The sequence below is a fragment of the Solea solea genome, chromosome 1, assembly GCF_958295425.1.
Source record: "Solea solea chromosome 1, fSolSol10.1, whole genome shotgun sequence".
Taxonomy (NCBI): domain Eukaryota; kingdom Metazoa; phylum Chordata; class Actinopteri; order Pleuronectiformes; family Soleidae; genus Solea; species Solea solea.
The window spans coordinates 6,749,962-6,767,374 of record NC_081134.1 but is presented as its reverse complement, the minus strand read 5'-3'; the positions used below and the strand labels follow the sequence as shown (position 1 = coordinate 6,767,374).

Below are 17,413 nucleotides of genomic sequence, written 5' to 3'. Positions count from 1 at the left end.
GACTCACAGAGCCACTCGCATACCTGAACACCGGCCTGATAATACTAATCTTTATCTGTGGATTGGTTGGCTAAACTATAACAAATATAATTTGGTGGAAAAATCATTGTGAAGTTTTGGGAATGTCTTTCCTTTCACTGAAGAATCATAACTAGGCAACATTTGTCTCCTAAAAGTGCATGTGTTTGCTCTGATAAACTGTCATATCCTTAAATACACAATGGGACTTGAGAACAAGCCGAGAAATAAAAGCTAGCTTTAATAAATTCTCTCTTTGCTATTGTACAGGAGGAATTCTACCTCTATATACTAACGCCTGATGTACTGCTTTTGTCTGCACTAATGTCATTTCGAGCAAAAACCAATATCCTTAATATCATTGTAAAGTTAGTTGTTGATTACGAACAATAATAGGTGACATGTCTTTTGTCTGTGGTGTGTTTGTGTGAAGACGATGGTAGTAGGAATGTTCTAAATCCAGTTACTGAAACCCCCCAGGGCCTCGGCTTCAGAGTCACTTAAGATTATTGACACCCACTTGTCTTTTTCAAATATTTTCTCACATTTCTCTTCTCTCCTGTTTTCCAGACTCTAAATCCTTTTTCCTTTCTTTCTTTTTGTCCCAATCAGATATGACGACTATTAGACGATTAGAATCCATGATGGTTTATGACGGATTACTTTGGCAGGTGTTTATGTCTTAGCAAAATACTTAATTAGGTTTTAAGATAGGAGTGGTTTCACCTTTGAGTATGCATATAGTAATATATTTATCAGTTCTTATGTCATGAAAAGGCATTTGAACATGGACTCGAGTCATAGCTCCAGTCTCGTTGCACATCATTTGGAAATGGCATTTCACATAAAGCTGTTCTGAGTGTTCTACTAGTTTTGGGTGTCAGGATATTACCATTATTTGAAATGCTATGCTGTACTTCTCTGAACTGATCCTACTGGACCTGCTAATGCCAAGTTTGTTCTCTCCTTTATTCTCATGTTAAAGGGCAGAGACGATTGTGGGAAGCTGTGAAAAGGAGGAAAGCCATGTGCAAGCGCAAATCCTGGATGAGCAAGGTAACAGATATAGATGATATGTACTCATACTCACACACACACACACACAACTCATTTATTATGGTACATGGTATGCTTGACATTATGTCGCCACGGTGGTGGTGTCTGTCTATCTGTCACAATGTGGATACACTCATGAGGACACAATGACGCAAACATGGTAGAAATGTCTCGTTTTGACCGCAGACCACTGTATAATCACATTGCTCAACAGCTCAACAATTTTTAGCAACATTGGTACAAGAATGAAAACATCACCATGTCTGTTTTAGCAGCACTCAGTGGTAATAAATGACATTTGGTATTATACATTCATAATCATCCTCAAACAAACCATCAATATGGAAAAACAAATATGAATATGTCTATGGAGCGTGGCTTGCTGCCAAAATGGCGTTGTTTTGTTTGAGTTTTGCATGACATTAGTTCAGATTAAGGGTGATGTCACAAGAGTAAAATCCCATCATATTGTGTCAACTTTTTCTGTCCAGTGTGAAACAGTTTTCTGAACCAATGCAAGAGTTAAACATTTGGGGAAAGAGGTCCAAATGACTTCTTGACTGGTCCTGTCCCTCACAGAGGTGTGGGTATATTGGAAACATTCCTCTCGAGAACAAGACGGCTTGACCGCTCACATGAGCATGAGCAGCACGTCCACATTAAGACGCAGATAAACACATAAACACACGGGTCAAGTCACAAGAGCGGGTGACACGCAGATTTGGAGCATGTATCATTCACTGAAATGTTGTCTCTGGAAGTGTCAAGCTTTTTAGACATGTAACCGTGCACACCCACTACTTTCTTACACAAACTAACACTTAAATAACAAAACTTACTTCACACAGACACACGCACACATACGGTACTGGCAACATCTGCTCTATGCTTCACACTTTATTCCTCTGAGTCGTGTGTGTGCTCAGTGGACGGTGCTCGCCGTCTATAATTACACCTGTCTGTTTCAGCGTCTGGCACCATCTTCAGCTTGAGAAATCTGGTTCCTCAGCCTGCTCTCTCCCTCTCTCTCTGTCTGCATCTGTGTGTGTGTGTGTGTGTGTGTGTGTGTGTGTGAGAGAGAGAGTGTGTGAGTAAATGAGAGAGAGAATTTAGAGCCTCCTATTTGAAACCCACTTACCACACAGTGACCACTGAGAGATGGTGTTTTTAAAAAGGTCTGCAGCATTATGTCATGTCTGGTCCAGTGTGAATGTGAAACCACACACCCCGCTCTACTGTTTATATCTAGCCAGTCAAATGTGTTTGGCAGCAGGCATTCATTCATTCACCCCCTACTTTTCACTGGGGATACCATTTCACATTTGATTCATTCATTCATTCTACTTTTAATCAAAAAAAAAAAAAAACTTCATTATTGTATTGTATTATATTGTTAGATGTCTGTTTTGGGAAATGCTAATTTAGCTTTGGATACCTATTATCTTATATCAGCAGCATGACTATGTGCATTCCCATTCCCAACAGTCTTATTTAGGGTGTCTAAACAAAGTGTCCCTTTGTTGGTTCTGCAGAGCAGGGTGAGTGTACATATTCAAATTTAGGATTTGATAGCAGCGAAAGACACACATAAACACACACACACACACACACACACACACACACACACACAGTGGTTTTGCATTCTTTGTGTGGACTCTCATAGACATAATGCATTCCCTAGCCCCTTACCCTTACCTTAACCATCCCAACTAAATGCCTAAACTTTAACCTAACCCTCAAACCAGGTCTTAATCATCAAAAAGCCTGTCAAAGTTGTGTGGACCAAGCCATAATGTCCTCACAAAGATAGGTTTGCTTGACAATTGGTCCACACCGTTTAAGACATGTAAACATTGACTAAATCAAATAATGAGTACTTCCTAATAGCTAAGTCATTTCAGCTGTGTTGAGAGCACTTAGTCAGGTAATAATGTGTGCGTTTCGACTGCATAGCAATTAGTTATTTTGAAAACATCAGCACTTTGGTCTGTAAGCTTTTCAGTCTTTTCACTAGACTGTCCCATCTTTATGTTGTAGCCGTCATATAATGCAGCAGGTTTAAGTGAAGTTGTTATCTTTAAGCAAATCCTTCAGTGTAAGCTTCCTCCTTGCTGCCATTTAATCACAAAATAAAAGTAAGAATGTGGAAAACGGAATATTTTCTCTGCCTGATACTTAGAGCTCTTGTTGCTGCAGGACTACGATAGTGTGTGTAGGAAAGGAATGCAGGCGTGAGCGCATGAGTTTTTGAGTCTTATAAAATGGAAAAGAGCAGCTGTTAAAGTGTGGAAATGTAAACGAGCCTCCGTTGTCCTCGCTCTCTGTCCACCCACACTGTCCAGTGCGGTGTCTCCTGAGTACAAAGTGACCAGGCAGACATCTCAGTGCAAGATTAAACTCAGATGTGGTCCTTAATGTCTCTTTCAGTCACAGAGCAGCTTCATTAATCCAATATTAGTCTGTGCTGTGGTTTAATAGCAGTATATATCAACTCTTTACCGTGGCTCAGGAGTTAGAGCTTTTCTTTTCTTAAGTGTCTCAGGGCACAGAACTAATTGATCCTGGTGGCTGTGCCAGCATCATGTTAATGGGTGTGAATGATGTGCTGTATAATATGTGTGTGAAGGAATGATAGCAAAACTTAAGTGTTAAATGGTTTTTAAGTAATTACTTTTTTAACTGTCATTAGGATTCTACACTCTCAACATGTTTTACACAATGTTGTCATAATATTTCTCTTTACACTGGTACACTCTTTGCCAAGATGGAAGTTGAGTTTCTTTGCATTCATCTCTTCCTCTGTTTCACTGTAGGTGTTTAGTGGGAAGCGCCCAGACGGAGGAGACTTCCCTCAGCAGGGCCAGCCAGCCTCCTCCTTTCGAAAGCTGTCTCCCACGCCTCCCCTGGGCCTGGGAGAGGGAGTCCTGGCCACACAGCCCGGTGGTGGTGCTCTCCTTGATGGGCAGCAGCAGACTCTGACTTGTCTCATCCCTGAGAAGGACTTGACGTTGTTTGAGAAGCTTGGGGACGGATCTTTTGGTGTCGTGAAGAGAGGAGAGTGGCTGACACCTGCAGGGAAGGTGGTGAGAAGACCTACACTTTCAAAATGACTAGACTCTCATCAACAGGATTTGGAAAACTGCTGTACTGCTGCTATTTTTGCAGAAGTTGTATTGATGTAGGAATAAGTAAAAGCATCATAGTGAAGTTTGTGCTGAATTTGATTAGAAATGGTAACACTGACTTTAAAAGTCACACTATGACATGGTTTTACTGTGTTCCAGCTGAATGTAGCTGTGAAGTGTCTGAAGACGGATGTGCTCAGCCAGCCTGACGCTCTGGAAGACTTCATCTGTGAGGTCAATGCCATGCACTCCCTGGATCACCAGAACCTCATTCGCCTCTACGGTGTGGTGCTCACACACCCAATGAAGATGGTAGTGGACACACAGATAAACACAAACACAGTATATGTACAGATTTAGATTTAGATTTAGATTTAGCCTCTAGACTTTGGTTCTCTGAACTCTCAATAACACAAATCTTACACAAGTGTTTCTCTCAGACACAGGAGGGAAGATGAAAGACAAGATAATAAGGACTGATGTACCGACATTGCTGTTTTCAAATCTTTGTTAGAGTTTAGTTTGTGCCAACATCTCTTTCTAATCTTCTGTGTCTTTAAGATCTGTTGTCATCCATTCTCTTTTTTCTTATTACACCTTCTTCCTTTTGTTTTTCATGTCAAATTGCAACCTTATCACACTTTTCTAATTTCTTTTACTGTTCATATAATTCACTTTTTATTTCACTTTTATTTACTTAGAAGTCACATTGCGATGTTACAAATGACGCATCAATTAGCAGGGTCAGTTAGCAGCATCATTCATGCTGCTAACAACAACAAATGATATCAGAAAATGATAAGTAGAAAGAGAACAGATGAAGAACTCAGAGGTCACAAAAATAAGGAATTAAAGAAGCTACACGTCACATTAACTGTACTAATGAATTCAACTTAATTCAAACTACTTTAAAGAGATAAGGAATTTAATTTAATCTTTTCACCCACTCTCTCTTCATGTCTCCCTGTGTTGTGTAGGTGACGGAGCTGGCCCCCCTGGGTTCTCTGCTGGACCGGTTGCGATGTGTTCATCCACAGGGTCCAGTGTTGATCCACACTCTGTGTCAGTATGCTGTACAGGTATCGTGTGGCATGGCCTACCTGGAACAGAGGCGCTTCATCCACAGGGACCTGGCAGCCAGGTACGTGAGGGAACAGAGAGAGCTGTTTGAGGTGGACTAACCAAATCCACACGTGTATTCATTTATTTTCTCTCAGGGTATTTTTACTGGTATGTTGAATTATTTATATTGCTTTTCCTTCTACTCCACCCAAACATTTACTGGCCATTATAGGGAGAGTTGGCACACAAGTAAAATGAGTCAATATTTGGCTGGCTGTGCTGGGTGGTCCAAGTTCTTGGTCTTTCCCAAATAAGTCACTTTCAGTCCAGTGTTGACAGAACTTAAACCCTTATCTTAATGGCTGGTAAAAAAATTATAATATATATATATATATTGTTTTATTAGTCCTTTTCATATCAATGGACAATTTCTCTTGAGTCTTGATGGTTGTTATTTTGTGCTAACATATTTGAGAGGTGTAATTAAAAACTGTTTTGTTTAAATGTAAAAATGTTGTAAATATTTCACCCTGTTACTTCAGGAACATCTTATTGGCGTCAGTTCAGAGAGTGAAGATCGGTGACTTTGGGCTGATGAGGGCGCTGCCAAACAACGATGAACACTATGTCATGCAAGAGCATCGCAAAGTTCCTTTTGCATGGTGGGTGGACTGACGGAATGACACAATAACTGAAGTTGTTGTTGGATATAATCCCATGGTTTGAGTTAGAGATTAGTTTTTATTTAAGATGTCAGTAGAAAAATCTGAAAAGTCAAAGTATCTTTTCTGTCAGTGACACAATCTTACTCCATTTGATATTATTAATATACACAAATAATATATCTTAAATTAAAACCATTTGAAATCCCTCCACACATTTGATTCAGCACATTCCTAAAATAAAGTGCACATGCACTGTGGATAATTGATTTATGTAGTTTTGCGATCATTCTCCTTCAGGTGTGCCCCAGAGAGTCTGAAGACGAGAACGTTCTCCCATGCTACAGATACATGGATGTTTGGAGTCACTCTCTGGGAGATGTTTACACATGGTCAGGAGCCTTGGGTGGGTCTAAATGGAAGCCAGGTAAGCACACACTGAAATATTAAAGAACAATCATCACAGGCAGAACCACAGAATTAGTCGGTTTTTTACTTTTGTACTGAAATTGTTCTCTTTTTTTTTTCTCTTTTATGGGAAAAACTTAATTTCAGATTCTGCACAAGATTGATAAAGAATGTGAACGCCTCCCTAAGCCAGAGGACTGTCCGCAGGATATATATAATGTCATGTTGCAGTGTTGGGCTCAGAAACCAGATGACAGACCTACTTTTCTCGCCCTCAGAGAGTTCCTGCTTGAGGTAGGGAAGTTATTTGGATCAGTAATTGTGTCAATTAAGTATTAATATAAAATATACCCCGGTAGCACATTCTCCAGTCTTCCCTAAACAATGTACTGCTGCCTGAATGGGCTTTTAGTGCCATCTAGTGGACTGACACCATAGAAGAATCTGGACCATCTAAGCCAGTTAACAATATGGCTTTAGTTACTGTATATTAAACGGACAGCTCTATTTTTCAGACCATGCCCACGGACATGTGTGCCCTTCAGGACTTTAATGAGCCTGACAAATTAATGATCCAGGTCAATGACATCATCACCATCATTGAGGGAAGGTGAGTAAGAGTTGTTCAATTAACCTACATCGCAACTTCACTATTGCTGAAGGGTTTTTTAATTTAAAAAGAAACATTACATTTATTTCACAAGAATACAGATATTTCCCTAGAGTTTGCATTTCTGTTCAACTAAATTCAAAGTATCCACATCCTCACTATCTTTGTTCTTTCAGGGCTGAGAACTACTGGTGGCGAGGTCAAAACAAGCGTACTCTTAAGGTCGGACAGTTCCCCAGAAATGTGGTGACATCAGTAGCAGGTTTGTCAGCTCACGATATCAGCCGGCCACTCAAGAACAGCTTCATCCACACAGGACACGGCGATACCAACCCTCATCGCTGCTGGGGCTTCCCTGATAAGATTGATGAGTAAGAACTAGATAATTTTTTTCTTTTCTTTTCTTTATAAAATGCAACATGCAACTTATGAAATGCCACAGTACAATTATTACTCATGTAAGAATATGTACTAGATTGAAGTAGTACCAAGCTCTAATCAGTAGGTGGCAGTAGGATATCAGTTGAAACACCACTGTTACAGTGATACATTCACTAGGCTCTCTTCACAGAAGTCTGTCCCTCTCTTCCTTCCAGGTTGTACCTCGGGAATCCCATGGATCCTCCTGATGTTCTGGGTTTAGATCTCAGTGCTTTTCGACCCGCACAGCTACCAGGACGAACTAAAAGTAAGCAAGGGTGCAGTTAATAAACACTGAAACTATGCCACAGTCATGATCATTATGTATATATATATATATATATATATATATCTATATATATATATATATATATATATATATATATATATATATATACATATATATATATATACACATATATATGTATATATATATATATATGTATATAATTAAAAAATAGGCATTCTTAAAGACTTTAGACCTTGTCTAAAATCAAATGGTTATTGTTGCACTAGTGAACCCAGCACTAATTTAGCTCTTAATACCGATGTTATCATTTAAAAGTCAAGTAAGATCAGAGTTTGTGTTGTAATGGGGATGGACTAAAGATCTTCAACCACTGCCACAAATGTGAACCACTTGTCAGTCAACTACAGAATGACTTCAGATTCTACTTCTACATTTACTACATGGATCATTGGCTTAAACTGGTTAAAAGATCATGTTTTTGTGAAAGGATTACACTTAAACAGCTTGCATTTCTTATTTCTTTTTTTTTTAACACTTTACAAGCTTTACTTTCCTGACATTCGCTCCCTGCTTTTTCTAATCTTTTTTCTTTGCTGCTGTCATTTTTTCCTCTCTGTTTCTTGTTTTGCGGCGGAATCTGTTTTTATTTCTCCAGAGGATCCTCCTCCCCGCCCTCCTCAGCCAGCAGTGTTAATCAAGAGTAAGTCTGGTCTCTCAAAGCACCTCTTCACCCATTGCTCCTGCCCTCTCTGTTCACTCCTAGCTCCACTTCTCAAAGGTACATTGCATCGTTTCTGTCTGTCCTTTGCCTGTGTTTGCAGTGACTTACTCTATTGTTATTTCTTAAACATCATTATTTCCCCATCTTTCCACCCTTGTGTTACTCTCATAGTGGTGATGCTGTGCATTATAGGGCTTACTCCAAGTCCTTTTGGAATACATCCTGTGGATTACCACAGAGCCCTGATGTCATTTCTTTCTAAACCTTTTCAGCAAATTAATTCAAGTATTGTTTGTGTTTCCAGAGCCGTGCTACGATCCAGTCAATGAGGATGAGGATCTTAGCGCTGCAGGATTAAAGAGATTATCACTTCGGAAGACTGGTTCAGTAAAAAGTTTAAAAATAAAACCCTCTGCATGGGTTTCGGGTTCCAAACAGGGGATTAGCCGGACTACAATCTCAGGCCACAACCCCAACAGCGAAGTGTCCCTTATTGACTTTGGGGAGGAGTTCTCTCCATCCACACCCTCCCCCTCCCCCGTGGTTGAAACTCAGATCCCCTCCTTGGCAAAATTGGCTTTGGATGCAGAAAACATCATGGACCGGACTCCTCCTCAGAGCCCCTCTAGATCATTGCCCCGCCCCCTTCATCCCACACCAATAGTGGACTGGGATGCACGACCACTACCCCCGCCTCCAGCCTACGATGATGTAGCCCAAGACGAGGACGATATGGAGGTATGTTAGGAGGTGATTTGTTATTTATTGATTATCTATTTTCTGTTCTCACTTTGCAATATAGTAGAATGTATTGACAATAGAATGACCCCATTCAGACCTGGTATTAACATCTGACCTGAGATATCCCAGTGACAATTGGACAGCGTGAAGTAAAACTGTTGACCTTGTGACCACATGTGATTGGATCTGGCTTCACCTGCTCTTTATTCAAATACTCATTGTCGTCCTGTCACAAGAACAAAATTATGTTCCTAACAAGACTGACCGTATAGATGTGTCTACATGTGCAGGTGCTCCATAAAGAGCAAGTGAATTAAAGCACTATTGACGCTGCTTTAGCATTTTAACAAAGCCAAACAAATCAAGTGCAATCAGTGTTAATACTGTGGTGCTGGCTATAAACAAGACAACATATGTGTGTTGATAAGTGTAAAAAACTTTAGATCAGATCTGAAGACGTTTTAAAGATGCGATACATACGTTAAGTCCACTAACTAGTGCTGTCCACATGCGATCAGAACACTCAAAATGTGTGTTCAGGTCATATTTTAGCAGGTTCTTTTAGATAATTTCAACAAACATCTAAAATCTTCCTTCCTCACAAAGGTGAGCTCCATTAACAGCTCAGAGCAACAGCATGAAGAGGAGCACAATGATGTCCAGACCTCAGATGAGACCAAAGATGCTTTCTCCTCTGAACAGAAGGTGCAGATAGCAGCTTTTGTCTCCCGAGCTTCTGACAGACCAGGCCTGGAGGACAACCTCTTTCTACCCAGCAAGCAGAGCCAGGGTCTGTCGACATCCTTCTCCCAATCCATAGAAATCTTCCAAGAACTCCAGCAGGAGTGCATGAGGAGGCTCAACGTGCCGGCAGCAGTCGCTGCTCGGTCAAGCTCCCCGTCCCAGACCTGGGCTTCATCTCCCCAAACTCCTCAGACCCAGGAGGGAGACCAGCAGATTGTCCTCTCCTCCAATGAGGACAAACCCCAAATCCCTCCACGTGTTCCTATCCCCCCTCGCCCGATAAAAAGGGGCGACTACACATCTGCCCGCTGGTCAAGGGATCTCTCTCTGTCCCCGACACCAGCAGACAATACAGAGGACATTTCAGGTTCAGATCAGAACCGACCACCTCAGATCCCTCCTAGGGACCCTTTGTCCCAGTCGGGCTCCAGGACTCCTAGTCCCATGGGCCTGTTAGTGGGTTCCCCCCAGCAGAGAGTTTACTCTGTCAGTCCCACTGCCATGCAGGTTCCTCCTATATCCTGCCCTCCCCAACACACCTATGGCTCCTACCTCTCCACCTCTCCAGGTAAATTCATGCCTACCACACACAGCTTTGCCTCAGATCCCAAATATGCTGCGCCCAAAGTGATCCAGGCACAGGGGAAGGATTCCACCAGTAAAGGCCCGTGTATTCTTCCCATTGTACGCGATGGACGTAAAGTTAGTAACACCCACTATTACCTCCTGCCGGAGAGGCCGCCGTACCTCGACCGATACGACCGCTTTTTCAGGGACGCAGAGAGTCTTCCTGTCAGTGGTCTGGAAGAGAGACATGTACGGCAAGCTAACACTGCCACTGTCAGACCCATGGTGGTCAACAGTCAGACCGTCCAGGGACATGCCCAGGGACATGCCCAGGGACAGGGCTTCATTCAGCCGGGTGATATGAAGGCTAATTTCTCGTCCAACAATAACAGCAGTCTGGGTGGACCACGGTCAGGGATGAGGACATCACTTAGCCTCCCTCGCGTCTGTTCAGACGGGCTGACAGCACCAGTGGTCACTGCCTCCTGTACCAGGACAGATGGAGGAGGAAACTCAGCTGACAAGGTCAAAATGGTAAGGTCAGAGATATGTATTAAACTTCTGTTTTTTTAAACACAAAACTGTTTCTGGTAATTACAGGGGCTTGCTTACGTCCTCGTCAGTAGTGTTATTTGTAACCTTCAAGTAATATTCATTTTTAATGCTTGGAAACCGATAACTTGTTTATTTAACAGCATACGGTGTACCTCGTGTCTGTGTGTGTTTCATATTCACGATGAGGGATTGCTAAGTGAGGGATTTAAAAGGCCTTTCACAAACAATAGTGTTTAATTGCTCATACCTCTAATGACTGGACAGCATATCCCTTTCCTGATTTAAAGCCAGTGTGTGACTTTCCTCAGACTGACCCCAGTTACACACGACAGCTTTAAAATCATTAATTGAACAAAACTATGAAGTAAAGCAACTTGAATCTTTACTTAGAGTCGTTTGACTAATTCAATGTTTTATTTTATTAATTTCCGTTGCAAAGAAAAAGCACAAAGACGCATAATGAAAAATGTTCCATTATTCTTTGAAGAGAAAGATTTTGTTCATCTTTTGCTGAGAACTTTATTTAAACAGTGAAAGGAACCTGTGGAATTATTTTTGCTTACAAATCAATTTGGCCACATATTGAACCAGATTGACGCTGCAAAACACCAGAGCTTCTTCATTGATCAAGCACTTGGCATTTTATAGTGGACACATTTGTGCCTGCACACTCTAGCGGGAATTTGGGATTATCTGTAAATTGAAATGAGTTCAATGCAAGACATAGACATGCAGTAAACACAACTAGCAGTCATACAAGTAACAGGAGCGAATATTGTTAGGACAGGTGTCAAATCAGCACAGTAGCACTTTTAAACCTCTTTCTATATTAAATAATTCCACTGCTGCTAGAAACTCCCAACACACGCAGGATCACTGTAGTATATCTTAAAACAGATTTAGTAGAACTCAATCTTATTTAATAGATTTTGTGAGAAGACCAGTAGTTATACCTTTGGGAAATGCAGTGACGCTTAAATCTCAGCACATTGATTCCTATCAGGGTATTTTTTAGGTCAAAGTTCATGGAGAAGCTCTGCTATGTGCCAAAAATATAATTTGAGCGTCAGTTTATAAAGTGCATGAATGATTTATGTCAAGTTGATATTGAGGAAGGGATGCATTGATTTGGAAGGGAGCACCAAGGTTCATTAGCAGGAATAAGGAAGTGGAGAAATCCATTGTCAGATGTTGCAGAGACTTACACTGTTGTTGTGTGAAACAGGTGCAGGAGGCAGTTCACGGTGTGACGATGGAGGAGTGCCAAGCTGCCCTCCAGAAGCACAACTGGAACATCCAGAAAGCTGTGCATTACCTGAAGGTGAGACAGCTGGGAAATGTGTGTGCACTGCAACTGATTCTTTTATTTCAATTAATTGATTAGCTATTTGGTCTATAAAATGTCCTTCATATGTCTTGTTTGACATTTGAGATATACTTTTCACTGACATAGGAGGAGCAAACATTTAATGTTTAAAGGACAATTTACTTGCAGAAAATTAAAATACTACGCATAATTATGTTTGTATACGTGTACAATCGCAGTAATGTACTTTTGACGGAGGCCGAAAATCTAGTGCAGCCTTACCCAACATGTGCGTTTCGTGTTTTGGAGTGAAAGCTTACTATGCAAATGAAGGACTACATTCTCTCTGATATGCTTAGGCCAATGTAGTTCCTTGATGTGGTTGGGAAAGGTAGTGTTAAGAGCTGAAACAGTTAATCGTCAACTATTTTGATAATTGATCAATCGGTTTGAAGCTTTTTTCATGATTAAAACAAGATTTCTGTCTGTTAAGCTTCCTAAATTAATTAAAGTCATTAAATCTTTCACAATTGACCTTTAAGAAGCTTGAATCAGAACGTGTTTTACTCTTTTATTTTAAATTACACAAAACAATACAGTGATTATTATAATGTTGGTCATTAATTAAGTAATTCCCAATTCTCTCAGGTACACTTGTGCACAGTTTCACAAACATTGCACCAGTTCACCAGAGCAAAGCCTCTGTGAAGTGGATTATTATGTTGCAGCTCTGCAGTTGTTAAAAGGGAACTAAAGTCCTCAGTGGTAAATGGTGCTTTGCTGCAGAGTGGCCCTTAGAGATCCATTTCAATGCATCTCACGTCAAGCTTGAGTCCATATTTATAAAAACCTTTTTTTTTTGTGCTCGATGTAATTGATATGATAGCGGCAACTCTTTTCATCCTTAAGGGAAAATCAAGCCATTACTGCTGCAATGAGCCAGCTAGAGTCACGGATGTGTCTGAAGCTTCCTTCAGTATCTTTTTAACAGGCTCCATCTGGGGAAACTGAGGGGGACGGAAGATGTGAGTGGAAGGGAAGCTGAAGTGCTCGTAATAGTTGTGCAAGAAAAAAGAAAAATGCAACCCAGAGGTTTCAATCTGAGCAACAGGACAATTTGAACAAAGACATTTAGCTCCTTTGAAGAGTGAAGTCATTTTACAAAATGATTACTGCTGCAAAAACACTCACATTAAGGACACTGACTCACATTGTGACACCTTTTATAGTCCCATCTCTTTCCTTCTACCCCCGTCCCTCACTCCAGGCCTCTTTGTATGATGGTTTGATCTCTTTTTGTGGCTGCAGGTGGAGCAGTTGTTCTGTTTGGGTCTGAGGAGCAGGCTGGAGTGTCTAAAGCTGCTGGAGATGTGTGACTGGAACTTGGAAGTGGCCAGCACTCAGATGTTAGATAACTATGGATCCACAAGGCAGAGGTACAGTAACTGTAGTGCGTAACTTTTAAATATAAACACATGTCTGTACTGCACACAGGAAGCGATTTGTCAAGACAGCTGGAGGCAACAGCAGCATTGCGCTAGTAAAGTGCGATGACTGCAAACAGGTTGGAGTTTGAATGAAAACACAAAGTTTAAGAAGTGAATTCTACTGCTCAAGAAACCTGGCGGTTAAGCAGTTTGATGGGACAAAGACTTCTTGTCTCCACCTGCCCCTGCACTGCTGCTGTATAAGCACAAACGCTCCCTCAGACAGGTCTGATGGTTTTGCTTTACAGAGCCTGTTTTCAGGTGAAGGAGCAGCATACAGACCGTAGCTTCCCACATAGAACAGAAACTTTTAACGACTGCACAGAAAGAGAACTTATGTACTTTCAGCCTCTAATTTACATTATTAATCTCGTACGTGGGATTTTGTGAGAGGTAACACTCGTTGGGCACATTTCTAAATCTGCCCCATATTCTGACATTGGATTAGATTTGACACATCTGTTTTTTGGGAAACACGCCATTAAAATCTACTGCTGGTTATTTTCCCTCCTCCAAACATAGTAATACTGCAGCTTATTCTAGAAGTTAACAGCACACCCAGTGTGATGCAATAAGATTACTCAAGTTAATGAAGCATATTTGGCTGGGGGAATCTTTCTGCTTCATTAAACTATGGAAAATATTGTTTTAACACTTGAATAGTTGAATTTCTCCTGCAAATAAATGTAAAATATAATTAAATTTAGGATTCCGGCTCCCATAATTCTCAGTCTAACCTACATTTCCTTTCTATTTGCAGACGGTGACAGAAATCTCAAGCTGCTGAGCTCTGATTAGAACTTCATCCTCGGAAAAACATTGTGAATGAATAACACGAATCTGCTTAGTTATGGCTCCATTCATGCTATGAAATGAATTTATTTTGGTGGCAAAAAGATGAATTTGCATCATATTTTTTGGTTTGAAAAATATGTCATTGTTGCACTTAGAGACGGTCGGTTTCAAAGTTGTGAAGAGGCATAAAAAAAAAAGGCACAGATTCTGCTATAATTACACTGATGATCGGCTGCAGAGAAATACTGATTCACAGTCGAGTTGGGAGTGAAGCTGACGATGAGTTGACGAGCACAATGTACACATTAGCACTTTCTAAAGAGGTATTGTGTCAGAGTTTGCCAAGCGCTTGCACAGTTTGACTGAAAACTGGGATCTCATTTACTCGTCATTGTCCTGAACTGTGTACTGTACACGTAGACCAGTGAAAGTTGCAGGTGCAGGATCTGCATTAACACTTGAAGCAATTGTTCTCAAGATCAGTGTGTATAAAATAAGTTCTATTTCACTGTAAAACATCAGTCCGCCACAAATCACGCAGCTAATATTGAGGTTATTTTGCAGGTTATTTTCCTGTTGACTGTTATCAGGTTTGGGAATATTAGTATGACAATTTTCCATGACTCTGTGCATTTTGAGGTTCAGTAAAGTTAGTTTTAACATAGTAATGCACACTGTGTGATGGGAGTCAAAGGTCAAGCGAGTCTAGAGAATTGAGCAAATTAATTCAAGAATTCAAGACTCACCTCTGTCTCAAATGGTAGTATTCCCATTATACACTTCAATTAATGAGACACTTATTGTCTGTATTTGTGAATATATTAATATATTTTAAAGACAAAGCTCAGTGATAAGACTCATTTCCATTATCGGCTATGCCAATAAAATGACTTGAATATAGATAGACTTCATCTGAACTAACTTTGCACAAAGCCCTTTCTAAAATCTGAATCATTTTCTAAAACATTCTGGGTAAACAAAGTTATTTTTTCCCACGTTAAAACACAAGAGGATCTCAAACTAAGCAAAAGTGAATTGTTCAGCTCCCCTCACTCAAGCACCAAAGTTCACTGTGGAAGATCTCAACTGCTATGAGGACATTTTTACGTAGAAATGTCATTACAGAAAACCTGCAGTGGAATAAGAGTTTAGCTCAGTGCAAAGTAAACCTGTACTGGAGCTGCTGTCCAAATACTTTACACCACAAGAACTGCTCTAAAAGTTAAACCAATCTTAATTATCTTTGTGCAACTGGCCTCTGATTTCTATTTCTGACTGTATATTATAGTCATATACCTTAGAGTACTGTATTTCCTTAAATACTTTTAACTACCTTTGCCCTCACAGAACTCCTGTGCACCTGCTAAAAAACTCCTTATTGTTTTCTGATATTGGCAGTTCGTAACACTGATGTAGTGAAAGCTGCCTAATCATCACTTACACGGTGTTGTTTTGGTCAACAGCTTCTGAAGCAATATTTCACAAAACCTTTCTACATGTCAGCTGTGAATGAACTCACTTCTGGACGTAACAATATTTCTTCTCAGTGTGGAAAACACAGACACATTTAGCTTGTGACAACTCTTCTGGAAGAAAAAAGCAATTTAAAAAAAAAAATGCATTGAAATCCACTTTTATGTGGTCGACCAAATGCTGAAAGCAGTGTTTAGCTTTGGTCATCACATACGATCCCTGTGGTGCTGTTTTCTATAGCGTAAAGCAACTAACCACCTGGTACTCATCTATTTAATTACCATATAAAGGTCTATGGCCATATGTATGCACTGGAGTTGCTCCATACTGCTCAGGACGGACTGGAATGATTGCAGAAAGCCAGTCGTCCCTTTTCTCCCGTGTGCAATAAGGCTGCTGTATAACCTGTGAACCCCCCGGTCTGTCTGTCGTCAGTGCCACACAGTCATGAAGAAGCCCAGCTTTCAGCTTTCGTCTCTGAAATGTCGTGTCCTGGTAATTAAATGCACAGTTTTCAGTGTAACGTGTTTGGTGATTCAGTTTCCCTCCCCCTGTAGGATGAAGCTGTCCTCAAACACTGGTCCAGAGTCAGTTTTTTTTTTCCCATATTGCCCTCTGGGGTTTGTGTTGGCAAAGCTGACTTTAAATCGGTGTGGAAGGACAACTTGAAGTGAGAGCTGCCTCTCGTCTGTCCGTGTGTTTGTCTCCATACCAAGCTGCTGTATCTGTATTAGAAGGACTGAACCTCATGGTGTTAAGATCGACACAAAGCAATATTGTGCTGTTGACACCGATGTTGGAAAAAAAACCTCTGTTCAGTTTCGTCTTTGTTTTATCACAAACTGTATTTTTGTTGTTGTTGTTGTTGTTGCTGATTTTCCTTCAGACCAACTTGTCATTTCTTGCAACTTTGTACATGTTTGCTCCCCAGGATGTGGTTCATTTTAAATGCCGACCGTACAGGTGGTTTTCTTTGTTTCTCTCCTCCTGGGTTAATGGAAATGTTTAAGAGAAGTCAATGCTGCCAATTTATAAATGTATTTTTTATTAAAGAGTTAATTATTTTTTACCTCTTTTCTGCTTGACATATCTTTTTTGTGTGTGGTCACCTCAATTGTCTCTGTCAGTGCTACTTAAATAGATATACACTGTACCATCCCAGGGATGAAGACATGTTGCACACATGGTGAAATCATGGAGAGTCCATAGCCACTTAATTAGGTACACATGTTTAGTCACGTAGACGTGGTCAAGACGACGACCTGCACAAATTGACATCAGAATGGGCAAGAAAGGTGAACCAATTAACACTGAGCGTATTGCAAACGACATATTTGTTGAAGCGCACTTTGCATTACCATAATTAAGCCACGGTTCGTGCTATCGGAAATATTCCGCTGGTTTCTGAAAGCT

At 40.6% G+C, this 17,413-nt stretch overlaps 1 protein-coding gene across 8 annotated transcripts in view; it reads left to right on the top strand.

Moving 5' to 3' along the window:
- Positions 1 to 15,142, top strand: part of tnk2b (tyrosine kinase, non-receptor, 2b) — a 46,517-nt gene extending 31,375 nt beyond the window's left edge. For 4 of the 8 annotated variants that reach the window (XM_058645852.1, XM_058645939.1, XM_058645506.1 and 1 more), the window contains 16 exons: positions 1,004 to 1,074; positions 3,888 to 4,157; positions 4,359 to 4,511; positions 5,177 to 5,340; positions 5,804 to 5,923; positions 6,224 to 6,350; positions 6,479 to 6,625; positions 6,847 to 6,941; positions 7,118 to 7,312; positions 7,538 to 7,629; positions 8,267 to 8,389; positions 8,637 to 9,070; positions 9,680 to 10,918; positions 12,165 to 12,260; positions 13,554 to 13,681; positions 14,493 to 15,142. In XM_058645852.1, coding sequence (XP_058501835.1) covers positions 1,004 to 1,074; positions 3,888 to 4,157; positions 4,359 to 4,511; positions 5,177 to 5,340; positions 5,804 to 5,923; positions 6,224 to 6,350; positions 6,479 to 6,625; positions 6,847 to 6,941; positions 7,118 to 7,312; positions 7,538 to 7,629; positions 8,267 to 8,389; positions 8,637 to 9,070; positions 9,680 to 10,918; positions 12,165 to 12,260; positions 13,554 to 13,681; positions 14,493 to 14,499 — 3,461 coding nt within the window. In that variant the 3' untranslated portion in view covers positions 14,500 to 15,142. The remainder of the gene's footprint in view (positions 1 to 1,003; positions 1,075 to 3,887; positions 4,158 to 4,358; positions 4,512 to 5,176; positions 5,341 to 5,803; positions 5,924 to 6,223; positions 6,351 to 6,478; positions 6,626 to 6,846; positions 6,942 to 7,117; positions 7,313 to 7,537; positions 7,630 to 8,266; positions 8,390 to 8,636; positions 9,071 to 9,679; positions 10,919 to 12,164; positions 12,261 to 13,553; positions 13,682 to 14,492) is intronic. The other 4 variants (XM_058646021.1, XM_058646103.1, XM_058645587.1 and 1 more) reach the window with 3 other exon arrangements.
- Positions 15,143 to 17,413: the final 2,271 nt, after the last annotated feature.